Raw genomic sequence first — 19,545 nt, forward strand, 5'->3', positions numbered from 1 at the left:
GATGCGCTAGCAATATGTCGTCATATTTACAGTTGCATATAAAGGTTTGATAACTCTAGACATACTGTATGCAAATTATGATGAAAGCCCTTGAAGAAAATATATTTCTATCGTTGATTATTACAGATGTAGTATGGATTTAGCTTGAAGCAGTTGCCATGGGAATGGCCAGTTATTGTATGGTATTGTATGGAAAATAAAAATAATTACATGTACCTTTTAGCAGCCTTCAGACTTCTGAGAGACGAAACCCTCTGCACACTGGACTGATTACACCAGTTAGGAAGTATAGCAAACGTGAGACCTATAAACATACCCCAGATCGTGTGGCGGGTTCTAGGGTCCGGATCAAAACTGCAATTAAACTAGCATGAATCATATGTCAGATCATTAAATGGACCATTTTAGCATTTTTGCAAATTGTCGTCAAATAACGGTTTACTAGTGAGTTAAAACCAGCTAATGTAATTAACGATGACTAATTTCAAAAAGCATGGTAACATCTTAGTAAAGGTCATGAAAAACATACTCCAACATTGGGTTGTCAAGAATGTGTATTCGGTTTCGTTTTCCACTTGATGGTTACTTTTTTGCGTATCGGTGTAACAGTACGCAGGTAATTTGCCTCTTCAGGAATTAGTACTATTAGCGACATTTTGTTTTTATCTCATTATGGATTTAGAAATAAATTATAAAATGTTTAATGAGATATTGATTGTGTAAATATTAAATGTGAACACGTGTATACTTAATAAAGTCAAGTCTTCCGGCCTCCGCTGCCATCCCAACTACAGAGTAGCGTGACTCCATAATTGTAGTGCCCTGTTCAGAAGAACATTTAACAGGTTATCTTAAGAACCTTTAACTCGTCATCGTAAGAACATTTAACAGGTTGTCGTAAGAATATGAACAGGTCATCTTAGGAATATTTAACTGGTCATGTTAAGAACATTTAAAAGTGATAACAGGTCATCTTAGAAATATTAACAGTTTACCTAAGAATATTTAACAGGTTATCTTAAAAAAAATTTTAAGTACATTAAATTTGTTACCTTTCCTTTTTATCCTTGATAAAACAAAATATCCAAACACAAGCTATAGCTCTGGTTCTAGATTGTATTTGTACCATAAGTTTGAAAACGATCATTAGATTTATTTGCCTTGTCGGTCTTTTTTGTTCATGTATTCAAACTATACACAAAGACTTTATCTATCAAACTGAACTATATATTGATATATATGCTTTGTAATCCAGATGCCCACATCTTCCAATTGATGACGTGTCACTTCGATCATGTTATGCTATATCGGGCTGTTACTTCGACATTTAAATATCGAGTTTAAGGGATGTTAACACTGCTCACTGGTAACAAATACGGGTATTTGTGGATAGCAGATTCGATTATCTACATTGTGAGAACGAGGCACGTGTCAAAAGGTTTATGTTTCGTTCTTGTTATTGGTGATGTTTTCAAACTGATTTTGCGATTTTTATCGTTCAGAACACTTGTTCCTACATTCCCTGCACTTCCAAAAGTATTTATGTATATTTTTTTGTTCATGTTTTGCCCTTGTTTTATTCATTCCGAGTTATAATGATATTTTCGTTATTATGTCTATATTCTATATGGTGTTTTAACCATATTGCACACTTATTTCAAGCAATAGTAAGATGAATTAGGTAAAATCTATTGACTTAAGGAAATAAAGGAATTTACCTTTATAATTACAGCTGCCAATCCAATAAATATCATTATAAACTGGAACGCATCTGTCCACACCACGCTTTTGATTCCTCCCTGATATCAACATAATTTTACAAAATATGAAATTATTAGAAATACAATATTAAAAAAAATACTGATACATATATTTTCATAAAAGCAAAGGCAGTCAAACATGTGTTATTTTAATGGTCAATTTCCAAGAAGTACATTTATTATGTAATTTGAAAACCAAACTGAACCGCTGGTATTACAACTAAGCTTTATATTACTAGTGTACGTTTAATAGTAGCATGATAATACAACTGTAATTAGTTGTCTGCATCTCCGTATAAAGATGTAATTTATGTAACATGTATGGAAAAATACAAAATTTGATATTGATACGTTTCTACACATAACACTTGTGATATCTTCTAAGTTTTGGTATTATCAAGATTCAATATATTAACATTTTAAAATCATGAAAATGGAATGCGGTAACTGTTGTTATGTTTTAAAGAAAGAAGAAATAAATGAAAAACCTGTTCAAATCAATAAAATCGTGACGGTGGTGAACCATAATTTCTATTTGAATTTTGAAATATAGATACAAATGTGATTTGTAATTCCAAATATTTTACCATTTTAGATGTTTACCTGTCGTTCAACCATATATATGAGACATGGAATACATATTTCAATGTTGTTTTAAAGACAATAATTCTATAGAGCATTATTACATCATGTCAGTCTCGACCCGTTATTACTTTCAAAATAAATATTTCAAAATAAATGCTGCCTGTAAAACTAACGTTTCAGAATATTCTGTAATCTTGGTATCAAATGAAGGAATAGGGGAGGAGCAATGCTGCCTAGTAGTAGGACGCGTGGCTAGGTGATCGAACGGTCGCTAGTTCGAATCCAATATGGGCACTTTGTCCTTGAACAAGACACTTTACTCCATCAAGTCTGTTCTAGTCGACTCTGCTAGAAATAAGTATGTGAGTATGTAAGAATGTTTGCTTGCTTGGTTTATTGCCACGTAATCAGCCAGAGTCATTTTGAGGCAGAGCTTATCTTTTATTAGTTGATGACTACCTCACTAAACAACATATAGAAGTCCCGCCGCAAGCCAGAGCAATTAGGGTCAAGTGTTTTGCTCAAGGACACAACCACGGACAGCACAGAGCGGTCCGTTTCTCAGCTTCTCAAGAAATCCAAAGCTCGCGGGTAGGGAGCAACGAATCACGCATCTACACCTGAGTTACGTGACCTACACTCTAACCGATTGAGCTATAGCAGCCCCTTTTATCGAAGGGAAATAAATGTTATTGACAGACCAAGTCAAGCTTGTGAAACTACTTCGATGTCATTACACACTAATACTTACGATTGCTGTGTATAGAGTGCCAACTAGGCCGATAACAACGAGTGAGAGCCAGAGAGGTATTCCAGCCACTGCAACATATTACTTTTTAAAATTAAATATCTGTTCCCCTAGGCTAAGCAACCAAACATTTAAACACTTTGATATTTAACAAAACAAATCAATATTATAATAATGTTTCAGCACACCGAAAGTAATCGAAACTCGAAGTCAATAAAAACAAAACAAAAAAACAAAAAGATGAAAATAAAAAAAAATAAAAAAAAAATAGAATAAAAAATTATAGAATTAACCCCCCCTCCCTACCCCCCCCCCTCCAAAAAAAAACCCAGGATGCTGGGGTGATAAGATGAACACGATATTTTCAATTCTTCTTCATATCAAAGCTTTTTCAAGATTATATTGACTTTGGAAAGGCTGTGCTTGCGTTCCTCTGAAGGAATGTTCAATGTCAGTATTGATTTCACGAAGTAATTATGGCTGAATATCAGTGTACTGAACCGCCAATAGCTACCACGACCAACATGGCTCATGAAGATAAAAACATTCCGTTAGACACCCCGTCATATTGATATATGTTGTAATAAGATAAGATGTTTTTGAATGGTGGTGTTTAGATTAAGTGTCTATAAGATGCCAAATGACCAAATGATCCTGACTTTTTATCTATTTACAATGTAATTGGTATCAATGATTTGTAACGATATTTTGGTAGCATAACCATGTCGTAATATATATAGATTTAAAGCATATTTTGAGAAAAGGGTTGCATTTTTATCTGGAGTGGGATACGTGTAGATATGCGGATAAAATGTAGTTTCATGTCCACAATGGTAACAGGATAAATGTACGATTGGATAACAGCGACATTTCAGAACTTAAATGAAAAGATATCACGGCGATAAAATCTAACAAATGATTTATTTGATTTATAATCATCCTCCTAATTATATATGCATTCTTATATGGAGATATTACCCGATATGTTGTAAAGTAAGTCGCCTGCTTTACATGTATATGTGCATACCGAATGGAAACATAACGTCCTGTGAATGTCTACTTGTCGATTTTCTTGAGGGAACTCACGTGAGGGATACCGTTACTATATCAATGATTAATGTGTTTAAGGCGTAGGCAAAACACTGAACAGCTGAAGGTGACAGCTTCAAGCTGAACTCAACAAAACAAAAGTGAAATGCTTATAATTAAACTATTTTCGTTTAACCGTTCAAAACTTCAAAGACAAACATAATCCTTTTGTGATTTTAAAATATACTTGGCATCAAGTTATCTATATACAACGTCATTTTGCAAAAGCCGTTGACATCAGAAAAAAAAAATCACTGAATACATATTTTATCTTATTCACATTAAATTTCACTATTTTCATTGATTTTACAGATGTTTTATTAACTAATACAATAAATTATTTCATGTTGATATGGAAATAGGGCACGTTGTTAAAGATCAAAATGAGGTATTCGAAAGAAGTCCGCCAGTAGTTACATATATTCATACGCGGCGAAAAGGGTCAAGTTCTACATTAAACATTATTGAGAAATAAACATACCTGCTCATACCTTGATTATCGAGTCAGAAACAGTTACAATTGTAGATATTAAACTTTGTGAATAAAGGGAGAAATTATAGTTTTAGTTGTTATACCAATTGAAACATCATGTTCCTGTTCACTGATCGCACTAGCTTTTCACATAGGCGACATAAATTCGATAATTGTATCGTCATCTGGCCGACCCCTTATTGACCTTGAGTAATCCGGCTTCCTGCCGCATGCAAATCTCATACACACCATACATACATACATACCAAAGCGGCATAGAAAAATTGATACATTATATGAAGTTTAATAAAATTGAATAATTCGACATACCAATTTGAAGGGCCAATCCCGGTGCATATAATGTTACTCCCATATAGGCGACCTGTATGTGAGAATATAAATTCCTTTAATGAAATACCATCATAACAGGTTTTATGATAAAGATAGGGAGAATTGTATGGCCCAACAACGATTTTGACAGATTTCGTGAATATTCTTGCATTTTGTACGCTGTTCTTCCTATGTAGGCTAGGTAATTGCATAGTACCCGGCCGTTGTTTGGATTTTCACATGAATTAACTGAGTTTATCGATTACAGATACTTTACAGTGCTCTGTAGGGGACAAAACACAAAACAAAGCACAAAGGAATGTAATTTATTGCATGAAGTTATCCTTTATATCTTTTCAAGCAAGCGTTAAATTTACGGTACCATTCTGCCTAGTTTTATGAACGAAAAAAAATCACAGGTACATTAGATTCATTTCACGGTCACTTATCTGCCAACTCATAGCCATAGTGCTGAGACACTAAAAAAACTGGACTACTTTATATATTATTTACGGTTGAATAGCTGCGTACCCGTGTTCGAAATCTTATGTAGCTAAGGTGATGCTTTCAATGAAAATATATCAATGTCCAGCTTTCATGAAGGCTTCTATAACATTCATATATATTGTAAAATGCTGAAAAAATCTTTGAATTAACAATTTTCTTTTGAAATGTTCATAACCTCGTCATATGATACTAAGTTTACAGTATGAGTGGGTCGTCGGGATCAGTTGGTAATGTCATTATGCGTATGTGGTTTATGGTTTGTAAATACATTACTGTCACCGGTAAGACGTTGTAATGGGAGATTGATGTCTCGGTATTTTGAACCTTTGTATTTATTATACAAACTTCAGTGTGTTTTTTTACATCAAATCATTCAATCAATGTGTATTCAAAACTTATGTATTTAAGAGGTATCAAAGAGCTTATCATGATTTATGTGGAATTTATTTTGTTATTGACTATATAGAGTTTTATTTTCATTTTAGATCCAATGCTGACTACAAAAACTAACACTAAAACGCTAAATACTCAAATGCATTTTCTTCAAACTTATTTAGAATCATATACTGTAATTTCTTGCTTATAGACCATAGGGTTTACAAAATCAGGGATGACCTTGAGTGAATATCTGCCGGAGCGTGCTACATGTTGTTTTTCTCTTTCTTTTTCTTTACGTTAATGTTATCTATTTCCTGGTTTATACATGCCAACCATCATGCAATAAAATAATACATCAGAAAGCAATTTATAGATGCACTCAAACAGATAAGTTAACATGTTTCACACAAAAATTATGTTGAGTAATAAAAACCTTTCATACATACCGTTTGTAGCATTCCAATCATAGTTCCCAAAATGCGAACACCTTTCGAACGAAATCGAAGTTGGAGGTACTGTACAAATAGAAATACTGGAATAGTACTTAAACGTGCTGACTTGTAGTCTTTGGTAGTAAGTATTCAATAATATATCGTGGTGTATTTGTCACTATCCCTGATTAATTTAGAGAACATGACATTATTTGAACGTGACATATATTCATATGACGAGTGTCACTGATAAAGCAGATATAAGTGTCGTTGACATCATTCCCTTATATCATCAATTTTGAATTAGAAATGCGGTTTTGCTAGTTACATGTCTTGATTTTGATGTTTGTATTGATATACACTCTTCACCTGAGGGTTTCTCTGTAGAAATTAATATAATAGTTTAAAATAAACTATTGTGAAAAACATGATTCTATGAGAATCCTACATCTATACTTTTGCTCACTTCATAAAAACCAACAACTTACCTCGTATGTGCTGGTGAGTCGGAGAGGGTACAGTAGGGGGACTATGGTTATACTAGCTATCATCACAGAGAAAATGTTCGCCACGAAAACATATGTTCCAATAATTCCGTAAACGTACACTTCGGCAGGTACACCCATGAGAGTAATGGCTGACATGAACGTCACAAAAAGTGACATTGACACCGGTAAAAGAAACAGACGTCGATTTCCAAGGAAATAATTCTCCAAAGTTGGTTTCTTGTTTGTCTGATAGGCATAGTAAACGCCAATTCCCATACAGATACAGAGGAAAATAGCTATAACGATATAGTCGGCGATGTGTGGACGAGGTACGGGAACGAATGTAAGGTCCATCTTGTTTAAATGGGGAGTCAACTGTATTTAAATGGAGATCTCCACAGTCTTATACCCGCCTTTATAAATGTGTCACATTTACATACACAAAGTATGTCACATATGGATAATGGACCGGCGTAGTGAGTGGTCTGGTCCATTTAACACCCTTCTATTACTTGGCATTTCTGGCATATTTAGTGAATACAAAGGAATATTACCAGCGCTAAAACGTAACACATAGAGTTCACTGTCTAAACTAGATTCCATTTAGTCTATTTTGTAGAGATTTCCGGATTGTAGAATGACTCCTTTTATGTAAATACATGTACAATATGGATAGCATATGTATGAGTTATATATGTAATAATGTAGAACTGTAACTGTTCAGACAGTGTACATTTTATAATGCACAATAGGTTAACAAAGACGTTAAATTGAATACTGCTATAACATTTATTATCACATCATTACATTATAAACTGGGACAAAATCAACAATTATTAACTTGATATTTTCTTGAAAAGGTCTATTTACTTTTGAAATAGAAATCGCCTTAATCTTTATAATGATATCATCTTTCAAACTTTTTTCGTTCAAAAGAGTTAAATACCGCTCATGTTTTGTTTTGTTTTTTGTTTTTGTTTTTTTGTTTGTTTGTTTGTTTGTTTTTTATTCGAAATTCGATTCGATCCAGGAATATTGACCGTGTCACCCTGACAGTAACAATGCATGGCCAACTGATGATTTACCTGTATACCTATGAAGACTGTTTCAGCACTCGTCAGGACCCCATGAAGCCACCGCTGCACACTGGACCAGAACGAAGATTACATAGATTCTATTTACTACTGTAAAGAAGGAACACGACCTTAAAACATGGCAGGATTACAGAATATACAGAGTCTGCATTAGACAGGAGTTGAATTACTATTGAGATAGAGGAAATGTTTCGGGGCTTAATCCTTTGAGCAGTTTAGGCAAAGCTCCAGATTGGACATAATTGTATGCAGATTCAGTGTATGATAAAGAAACAGTAATGTAAATAGATACAATAAAGATTACATCTAACTTTTTAGAATTATATTGTTCATGATAACGAACCAGTGCTTTGTGAAGACGGATATGTTAGTGTATATCAAACCGGAAAACAAAGCGCAGTACGAAAGCGTTGATCGAAAATGTTGCAATATGACAACAGTTCAATTAAAACTTTATCATATGTTCTATCGTACAAGTGGTCTGACTCAAGAGAGAACGATAAATCGGAAGTACCCGGTTCAGGGCGATCATTTCTCTTCTGACATCTGAGTGACCTTAGACCGTTGTCCGACTGGCGGCGATCTTGACTTCCAAACGTGAAATCACAGGACCAATACAGGAATATACATCTGTGATGTGTATTTGGTCAAATTTTCTACTTGAATAATTCGTGTACTGGTTGGACTGGGCAACGTAGAGTCCAAATTTGTCTGCGAAACGATATTTGTGGGGTTCGCATTAGGGATGCCCTACCACCGTCGAGGTGGGTTCTTTGTAATGCTAAAACAAAATACCAATGAGATTGGTCATCGAACTGATGATCGTCATGCAAGAGATAAACAATGAAGTGAAAATTTCATTTTAAGGGTTGATATAACGATGAGCTTTGTCTAATATAAAGGAATCATCAGTCAAAATCATTGCAATTTTGAAAATCTTCTTGATAACTAGAACATTTATTTCAAATTAAATACTTTATTTCTCTCCTTCTAAAAGAGGCAATCCCAAGTTTAAGCCTCCATAACAGCTTACAGCTCAAAGTCACGATTGCTATCGATCGCCATATAGTTTTTCCTTTTGAAATATAATGATAAGCAGCGCGTTTGTTTCCTCATTTTTCTTTTTTTCTTAAACCATCATACAAATAAGTCTGCATTTCCTTCTAAGAATATAATATAACCATTATTTTTACAGAACATAGATAGAAAAAGGAAGCGTTATACATATTGAAGGCAAGGATCGTCCATATTAAAGACCAGACTATTGCACTAATAATTTAGTTCTGAGAAATATTGATGTCCTCCAACATCATGTAGAAAACAAAAACACATGGAGAAATTCATTCAATGTAATTGGATAATGTAACAATAAAATAACTCTCGGTGTTTTCTCTCCAGTGCAAGTGATGATGAGGAAAGGATTGTTTCGCATGTTTTTGGAAGTGATGTGCTTGAAAAATGACACAGGAAGAAGCATAAACGAGGCCGGTAAACTGAAATTCTGATGAGATATATTATCCAGTTCATAATAATCGGTGATTCTCTTTCATGCATCGTCCTCGTCGTCTCGGCGGAAATATATGATTTGTCCCATGCTTTCAGTCGTACTTCCATTCCTTGTCTACAAATCACAACAAAGAAATCGTCAGACTGAATATCAGGATTGCAATTCCATGTATATATCCATTGTTGATTTCCATACAATATCGTGCATTTTAATTATTTTGTATATCTACATGCAATATATAAGATATGTTATTATATATGACAGTATGATACTGATAAAAAAATGAAAAACAAAATAAAACAAAGAAAAGAAAATAGAAAAACCTAAAAAAAGGATGAAACCCTACCTTCTCTTCCATCTCAGCTACATCATATTGATATTTAGATTTCACATCACATATCTTTCTTAAGATAGGAAAGATGAGGCGATCTTCTACAGGCTCACCGCCATCACCGCCTGTAAGTAAGTGGTAATATTCGTGTTCCTAAAAAACACTGACAATTCATAAATGAGAACTTTTTGAAAAGAAAAAATCCACTAAATACTACTCGCTCTTTTATACAGCCGAGAGTAATTGATATGGGTTGTACATAATATGCCTACCTGAATTTACATACACAGGGACATTTTCTGGTAGATAGTTGATGTACTTCCAGATATTTTCAAATAATTAATTCTATTTTTATATTGATACATTGAATTTTGTTATTTTTACAAACATACAAAGATTGAATCATATTTACAACATAAGCAATATCAGACAAAATATTTAAGGTGTAAAACACCATATAATCTGAACAGATAACACCAAAGAAAGACAAGCAATACAGCAAAGGATTAAGTATTACGAAAACCAATTTGCGTATTAACGTTTTTTCCGCGTTATAACGTGTATCAATCAACTATATTTGGTCTTATTGACACTAATATGCTTTCGGAAAGTAGAACACAAGCAAGTGAATACAACTTTTAAAACACGATTGAAATATGATTCAAATGATATTCCATGAAATGCCAAAGGATATTTGTTATTAAAGATATGTTTGACTCAAAATTAATGAAACCAGCTCGTGTTGTATCTACAGATGTAAGAAGTGTACAAGAGAAAATATATTAACATATTCCAATACGAATGAGAGTTACGACGGCTGATTTATAAGTTGTGAGCCTCGTATTGGAGGAGGTACTCAAGGATGTTCTTTTTAAGTCCTACTATTCTCCGACTATATAGGGCTGTGTACCCAAGGACTGGTCTCATTTGGTCAGTTTATATCGACGAGGTAGCATTCTAAAGTAAACAAGACGAGCTGCTTTTGCAAAATGGACAAAGCAATCGGTTAGGGTTATGGAGAAGGAATGTGTCATTGCCATTGCTGACATTCACGATTGTAGCTTTAGAGTGATTGAGCATCAGCCTTATTCACCTGATCTCGCTCGATCAGACTTTCATCTATTATAGAACTGAAAACAGCTCTTTCAGGCATCCTTACACTAACCCTAACATGCAGTGGATGACTTTCTGAACAGTCAAGAAAAGAGTTCTATAAAAGTGGCATTGAGGCCCTTAAACACCGCTTGCAAAAGTGTATAGATACAGAAGGGGATTGTGTTGAAAAATAATGCAATCTGTCCGGCAAAATTCAAATCCACCATTATGGGGCTCACAATTTATTAATCAGCCCTGTATATATATAGTAGACCAAATAAACAGAAACCATAACATTGAAGTGACGGCAAAATGATATTCATTCTCATTTCAGAAAATATAGTGTACTATACGTACCCGTACACAAGCTGACGACGGTGCCAATGATCAGAGTCAGGGAGAATCCGATAAAACCGTACCAGACATAGGACACATTGTACAGGAAGAATCCGTCATCCGGACTACAAGTTTGATCAAGGAAATATGTACTATACTTTTATTTAAATTGGCATCAATCCGGGGGGGGGGGGGGGGGGGGGGGGGGGGAAAGGAACACAACTTGGTTATCTCCTATCGATATAGACATCTGCATTAGAAGCATTAGACAATGGCATGAAGAGTTTATCAAAGAGAGACAACTCTATGATAAATCAAATTACGACGGGAGGAAATCATGTTCTTTGAACGGATATGTTGATGTTATCAATACAACTATTTTTCTTACGTGACCGGACTGGTTTGTATGAAGCTTGAGTGTCCCGTTACATTATAGACTGTGAGTTTCATTGTAGTGTTATAAGTATGCATCGTTGACTCGTTCATTGTGACTGTGAGGTTGCCAGGGAAACACCCACTCGTAGGATTCTGCAGTAATTTTACCGGCTTCGCGCCATACATTTGAGAAGAAACTGCCATCCATATGTTGAACGCAAGAGTCATAAGACTGCCACTAATGGCTCCCTGGAATGGTAATTATATTGTTAGAAAGAAAACAAGATGCGTTGCAAATATTACACAAATATTATATCATTTTCTGTAGACTACCACAGGTGAAGTGTATCCATATTAATATTTAAGGACAATATTTTTTTGAGGAAAACTGCATAATCTGGTTTCCTGTCTGAATATACTATGAAGTACAAAGCACATGATATGCAAATCATTTTGATTAAAATATGTTAATCTGTCACGTTATGGTACAATATACCAGAACCTCAAAAAATGATTAGTCAAAAATGAACACAATACTTGTACAGGTACACGCCTTGGACGACACTGAATCCAGATTGGTCATTTATCTCACTATAGTCAAGTATCGAAGTACAAACTGACATGGAAAAGAGGCAGCAATACAATTTAGTAAACGCCCTTTTGAATTTAAGTATGTTGATGCAATCGAAATGATTTTCATCGTATATCCTACACATTAAAGTCTCATTAGAGAAACTACAGCTCAAAAGATAAAAACGATTTTATTTTTAGAAATATATTTAGAATTCATTGAAAGAAAAAAAAAACTATCAAACACTATGCTTTTGTTTACAATTAGGGTTGCATGCATGCTATCAGTCTTTTTTAATAAGTATTCACTGTATTTTGCATCAAAACAAGTTATAAATAGTATAATTTAGTGAAGATTTGTTTTCTTAAATCAGGAATATGTCCACTTAAGTAATACGATTATACCCACCTTCCAATTTGCTTTTGGTATCATTCCACCGAGAAAGAAGAGCCCAGCCAACGGTCCTCCACAAGCTCCAAATACTGACAGTGCCATCTGCCGGAAAATTGTAACTGCTAAATTTCTTTCTATTTGGGTCGATATATACAGGATATGCTAATTTTTACGAAACATTGCCTTCTCTGGATTACAGTTTTACAGATACGTATCAATTACCAATAAAAAAAATATACAAAATAAAAATAAAAACTTTCTGAAAGTAAGCGTTATGCCCTGTGTTGCAATAACACTACAGGGAATATAAATGACTACCCTCAAATGCCATTACGAGATACAGCCGAATATGTGGTATGTGTACAATTTCATCACAACACGTCATAGGTTCTATTACGAAAATAAAATACTTACAACGTAAATGATACAAAGGTAATTAAAAGACACTATAAAAGTGAAATACAAGGAAAGGAAATTATACGGATTGCAATTTTGGCAATTGTGTAGCGACTGTGCACACCAACGAACATTTGGTCTGAGAGTACGGAAATACTACCTTGTTTGACCCTTACAAGTACAACCTATACTTTGTTGTCATATATTCTACAGGGGATGCTCTATATTTACCTGAGTGATCGACCCAGACATGGAGTTGATAGCGTACGCCAGTCCAACGACTACCAGTCCGTACAGCATTACTGCAACAGTAATGGGATATTAAAGTCGAAGAATTTCCGAAGGATATTTCCCGATAATTTTTTTATGTATCTAATTACAATTATATATCGTATGTCATTTTGGTATTTCACCTGTCAATCAGAATTAATGAAAAAAAACCAAACCCACAACAACAATGTAATAATGCTTTAGTTCTGATTTTCTGTAGTGTGGTGGTAGGCGTACGTTATTCCAACAACGTATATCTTTAATTGTTCATGCCACTGTTTTGAACAACAGAAAATGATATCATTGTCATATGAACACTCCTTACAGGAAACGGAAATAACAATGTAAGAAGCCGAGAAGACATAAAATCGCGCAGTCCATTAGTACACCGAAAAATAAAATGGTGTCAGTGGGTCCTATACCTAACCCTATACAGATGATCTAAAGGAACCGTTCAGTCGCAATCAATGCAAATGCTTATTTGTGGTAAAAAGCTGATGTTTGAAATTCATATTACGACTGCGTGTTGCTTGAACATGTTCTAGTAGGAACATTGCTTACTAAAAGGCGCTTGCGTATTGAAATCTGGATTTTAATTGATCTTCGAAAGAGAATAAATGGTTGTATGTGAGATGATGCATATACTTTTATTTGTGGTAGATATCTGGAGTTGTCATACAACGAATGTGTTCGCTTGTCATAGCATATGTGTTGGTGATACTATTTTTGTCATGCGGCAGATAATGAAAGACTTGAAGTGATATCTTGAATTATTTCCTGGTATAGATGGTATGCAAATTCGAAAATGATACATGAAATAAGCATAAATATGCCTCAAATGGTAACATGCTTACACAAAAACATTTTTTTGCTTTTTTTATAAACAAATTTGAAAGTAAAATTCCATTTCTCATTGACTTTTAACTTGCCACACCTCTGACACATAATGATTATATATGACTCACCGAATAACTTTGCTGCAGTTGTCTGCGAAATAACTTCCGATTTCTTTACGCAGTCTCCCAGAATATCTTCTACGGTGTTAGCAGCTAACGAGTTGATTCCAGAAGAAAGTGTGCTGAAAAGAATGAAATTGTACTTCATTTTTCAAACTTTTTCTGATAGAAGGTTGGTGCATTTAACCATTATGTATATAGTATATGAAATTGATGTTTCATCAGACGAATCACGTTGCAAAAAATAATGAAAATATATCATAACCTTTTATTTTGATAAAATGACAAACACGGATTTGACCTGGTTATCTATACCGGAAGTTCTCGATGCGGCAGAAGGCGCTACCCTACCTGAACACATGATCTAATTCTTCTTTTACTTTTTCAGTTATCTCCATTTTTTTTTTTTTTTTTTTTAATTTTCATCCTTTTATCGATTTTTGAGTTTGATTAATATACAGTGTCGATAATCTGTGTCATCTTATTTTTATTTCGATTATTGCCAAAATTCCACAAGGCAATGGCATTAATTGTATGATATTATTAAATCATAACTTTTTATAGAAGTATACAAAAGAATCATATAAGTGATATTGAAAGGTCTGGCAATCATTATGTTGATCTACGTCACATGTATGAATTGTCACCTTCACAGTTTTTTAGATGATTACAACCTGTGTAAACTGTATTGTCACTATCGCTGTCAAAAGTGTTACCTGAGAGCGCCGCTAAACAAACAGCTGATGTAAATACCAGATAGACCTGGGAGTGACCGCAACACATCGAGCACGAAATACGGCATCAACTTCAAATATAAAACACGACACTGCATTAACTCCAAATACAAAACACGGTATCAGATTTAAATATAAACCCGACAACACATCATCTCCAAATACAAAACACGACATCAGTTTTAAATATAAAACCCGACATCACACCAACTTCAAATACAGAGCATGGCATATGTTTTAAATACTAGATAAAGAACCAGTTTCAAATTCAAAACACGACATTAACTGTAAGTATAAAATGCAACATCGGCTTGTTTGAAATAGCTGGCATCAACACCAAACACAAAAACTGCAACAACTGAAAATGCAATTGAAGACACTATCAGAATACAAAACGGAGCACCACATACAATATTACAACATCACATTGGTATCCTAAATTTAGCTATATAGAAACCACTGAATATCAAACATTAGCTTTCAAATTAACACAATTTTTTTATATTCGTTATTAGTATATAAAATACATTGCTTGCTACTGTATATATCCTGACATGTCTATGTCCGAAAGTTCTTGGGAATGCGAAACTAAATGACTGTTATAATTTAACGCATTTCACAATGTTAATGTAACCATTACTTGATTGAAGTTGCTAAGGAATCCGGCTTGGACTGGATCACATTCCAACGTGTAGTAATACGAGTAAAGAAGAATTCCCAAATATCCAAGAAATGCAAAATATGCTATCACAATAGGTCCAAGGAGCCAAAACGCTCTAAGTTAGGAAACAAAATGCATGGAATCAGCATACATTTTCGTCAGTATATTTATCTGTGAGGCATTGCTTAAAGGGACATTCCTTCGATTGAGTATAATTTAGATCGTCAAAATTAAACTTACTAGAAAATATGTATTTTTTCCAAGTAGTAAAAATTATAATCTTAACATTAATACGGCAGTTTCACTCTCAAGATAAACCAAAGTTCTTCGAGTATTAAGTCCTGAAAATTCTTAATGCGACCCGAAGTATCACTTATTACCACAAAGACACAAGGTATTTGTATACGATACTTCTTTTTCTTGTGCATTTCGGCATTAATGTTAGTACTTGTAGGCACAAACACTCAACATATAATCATCGTTCGGACATATATTTTATCAATAGAAATTGTGGATGATTCATATCTTTGTTGTTTGGGTTATATCTATATTTTTATTTCAATTATCAATCATTGAATACATTTTATCATTTTAACAGTTGTTTGTGAGAACCTTATATGTTAAACATTAAGGGAAGTATTTTACAAAAGGTACATAAGATTAGAATACCTTTCAATAAAAATGAGAGTTATATACTGTACATTCAATGAAATGAAATAAATGACATCAAACAGCTACACCGTAGATTCATTTTTTTTTAAATCGACATCAACTCGATCACTCTATCTGTATTTATCTTTTTGTCTTTTTCCAACTCATGTCATCCAACTCACCTTTTAGCAGCCTTCAGACTTCTGAGAGACGAGACTCTCTGTACACTAGACTGGTTACACCAGTTTGGGACAAAAGCGAACGTTAGACCTATCAGCATTCCCCAGACCGTGTGTCGGGATCGAGGATCCGGGTCAAAACTGCAAAAACGACAAAAACGTGTGAATAACTATCACATTTGAATACAACACAAAAAAATTATTGTTTAAGGAAACTAAACTGATTAACTTGATATGTTCCATAGGAAAGCATTATTGAATTAAAGGAAAACGATTTGTTCTCCTTAGTGATGCTTTCCCTTTGGTAATTAAAACTTAAGGAGTTTCTTAAAGTTAAAATCAAACTAAGACGAGATATTTTTTTTTGCGAAAAGGCTGCCTAAACGTATAAGTCTATGTCATCACCTTCTATAATCGATCTTAGGATAACTGCAACGAAGAGATAGTAATATTTTAGTGGGTGGGTCGCTTTAGATTTTCCGTCGAGAAATAGTAATAGACATAAAAACTTACTTAAAAAATTCAAGCCTTCTTCCTTCCGTCGCGATGCCTATAACTGAGTAACGTGTCCCCATGAGAATGCTGCCCTGTTAAAGAAAGAAAAGAAATATTATCAAAATGTAATATATCTATGTAGATTTCTTGTTAATAACTACATATTCAGAGATACAAATGTGCTTTCTGAAGGAGTCTCCCGTGACATTGGTTTGAAAGTGTTCTATTTTCAGGCGGATGTCGTCGATGAAGCGTCTTGAACGCCTGGTCTTCTAAGCTTCTCTTACATCTACAAGTAAATCTATAGTTTGCTACATTTTGCCGTTATTTCATTGATGTTGTTAGCACAATTATTTCGATTACGTGTCGACATCGACTGTTCATTGCCATAACCAGCAGCAATTAGATATTCTCCTAAATATCAGTTGTAAGAACACATAGAGGTCTCGATTTCAAGTTCAGGGATCTAGGGACGGTTACGTTAAAATACAACGCATCATTCTTAATTGTTGTGTAGTGTTCAATGTCGATAATCATGTCGATTGCTATTTCCAAATTACTTTTTAGATTTCTGATTACAAACCACTAGTTCGGGATGAGTTTCGTTTAGATACATATGCTTTTATTTCTGCTATGTACCTTCTATTTCTCTTTTCGCAATCTATTTGTCTAATCGCGGTGTTCAACAATGTACTGGTAGGCAAATTCGCAGATAATTAATATATATATAAATGAATTTATCACATACCTATGTAATCTTACAATAGTGATACAACAAATTTCGATGGATGTTTTCTGTCGGTTTGTATCACACATGTGTGATACAAGATGTTGTATCACCATACTAGCCGGAACTACTTTTAAGGGGAATTCCCTTTTCCATGAAAATAACTCGTGATATTTTCCTCCGCGCAAGAAACTCGGGCGATCCGACTCGACAGATCAACACATATGGGTGGTTTTGCTTATATATCGAATCAAACTATTGATTTCAAAACGAATATAAACTGAATATGTTTCTTGTGTATATGATATATAAATTATATATCTTGTCAGTAAAACAGACCATACATATCTTCCGCAGATTTAGCGTGGAAATGTATATTATGCATTTCCAAAGATAATGCTTGGTCAAATTCTAATGAAAATGAGTTTTCAAAATAGCGCTTCATTTATTGTTAGTCTACAGATTGTTCGTTTCCTTGACAGACAATGGTAATCCGTATATGTATATCAGAATTAAACGGGGTAAATTAATTGCAGCTACATATTTCGTTATTCATAACATGATCAAAATTCCTTTGCTTGCTGATAGCACGTGTTTAAACGTGACTGCCAATTCTTAATTAGGGAGGGTGAGAACTTGTAAGCAAGTTGTTATAAATTATCGAAATATGAATGTACATGCATCATGCTACATAGTGCAGGTATATTAAAACTTCCTCAAGCTTCTTGATATTACTTGGTCAAGCTTCTTATTGTAATAGAAAGTCGAAATCCGCATTCAAATGAGCTGAGGTCCGTGAGCAGAATGCATTACCCCATGTAACATAAACATGTGTCGGTCCCAGAGTGTACAAATACATATTTTACCGTATAAAATGCATGTCCCGTTTCAATTCATTTGAATACTACGCTTGTTCTCTTTACAACTATGTAGTTATTGAATTATTGGAAAATTGCATCTCCCAACCTAGATTTTGACATTTCCTTTGACCTTTTGTACTAGTTCTTAAGCCTCAACACTTTTGGCCATAATTAAAAGCATTACTGGCGAATCCATGGAGGACAAAACAGCAGTGTGATGATATTCATATTTAGCTGTACTGTAACTACCTCTCAAATTGTATTGGAAATTGCTACTAATGTCCTTTCAATATTCCCATATGGAAGATGTTTAAGATTACTTCTTCAGTAAGCATCAATATATCAATGATTTCGCGTATGCTCAGAATGATATAAAAAAAACAGTAAATGGTTGCTTAACTGACACAGTTCAAAGAAACATGAAGACAGACAATTATTTAGTTTAATATTACAATCTTTTAAGGCATACACAGGTAAAATTTCTTGAGGCAAATTTGACCTGAAAAAATACTGACCTGAAACTAACCTGAATTTGACATGAATTTTTTTTCAGGTGGATTTCAGGTCAATTTCTCGGCATGAAATGACTATCCTGCTCTTTTTAGGTCAAATTGAGCAGAAAATTTTCTCAGGAAATTGACATGAATTTGACATGAAATTAACCTAAAGACATTTTGCCCGTGTATAAAATTCTTATTGGCTAAGTGTTTAATAATAGTTCCGTTTTTACTAATTAAATTCTATCATGTGTAAAGCCAAGAGTAAAACACAAATAAATATATACACTGTGATCACTTCAGAAAGCCGGGTGTTCTGAAAAGGAAAATGTTTTCTGCTAAATTGAAGGCACATTATGAAAACCTGTGTAACAAAACGATAATGGATAACTGTTATTATCTTTTTTCAATGCTTAAAGTTATAGGAAGATGGGTTAAATGTATTTCACCTTAATGGAAACCGCTATTAATCCAATGAAAATCATGACAAATTGGAAGGCGTCCGTCCATACTACGCTCTTTATTCCTCCCTGAAACAGCAAATATTTCATTGCAAACTGTAACATGTCCATGTACATATACAAGACTGATATATTTCATAAAGACATTACGCTTTTAATAAAAAAAAG

The 19,545-nt window shown here is 34.0% G+C and overlaps 1 protein-coding gene and 1 long non-coding RNA gene across 3 annotated transcripts in view; both read right to left on the reverse strand.

Moving 5' to 3' along the window:
- The window catches only part of LOC117322981 (sodium-coupled monocarboxylate transporter 2-like), a 30,537-nt gene that overhangs the window by 7,775 nt on the left and 3,217 nt on the right, over nt 1–19,545 (reverse strand). Inside the window, exons 5-16 of one of the 2 annotated variants that reach the window (XM_033877954.1) lie at nt 19,366–19,446; nt 16,851–16,924; nt 16,341–16,478; nt 15,487–15,622; nt 14,829–14,917; nt 14,122–14,234; nt 13,118–13,188; nt 12,506–12,592; nt 11,540–11,775; nt 11,173–11,276; nt 9,736–9,845; nt 8,854–9,503 (exon numbers count right to left, since the gene is read on the reverse strand). In XM_033877954.1, the coding sequence (XP_033733845.1) occupies nt 9,429–9,503; nt 9,736–9,845; nt 11,173–11,276; nt 11,540–11,775; nt 12,506–12,592; nt 13,118–13,188; nt 14,122–14,234; nt 14,829–14,917; nt 15,487–15,622; nt 16,341–16,478; nt 16,851–16,924; nt 19,366–19,446 (1,314 nt within the window). In that variant the 3' untranslated portion in view covers nt 8,854–9,428. Of the gene's footprint in view, nt 1–8,853; nt 9,504–9,735; nt 9,846–11,172; nt 11,277–11,539; nt 11,776–12,505; nt 12,593–13,117; nt 13,189–14,121; nt 14,235–14,828; nt 14,918–15,486; nt 15,623–16,340; nt 16,479–16,850; nt 16,925–19,365; nt 19,447–19,545 lie in introns of those variants that run through there. The other variant, XM_033877953.1, reaches the window with a different exon arrangement.
- On the reverse strand, nt 1,718–8,375 carry LOC117322982. The gene is made up of 4 exons (XR_004531628.1): nt 6,316–8,375; nt 4,985–5,036; nt 3,097–3,164; nt 1,718–1,799 (listed from the first exon to the last, which is right to left on the reverse strand). It is a non-coding gene; the product is annotated as an uncharacterized LOC117322982 (long non-coding RNA).

This window comes from Pecten maximus, chromosome 3 (genome assembly GCF_902652985.1).
Source record: "Pecten maximus chromosome 3, xPecMax1.1, whole genome shotgun sequence".
NCBI classification, from domain to species: domain Eukaryota; kingdom Metazoa; phylum Mollusca; class Bivalvia; order Pectinida; family Pectinidae; genus Pecten; species Pecten maximus.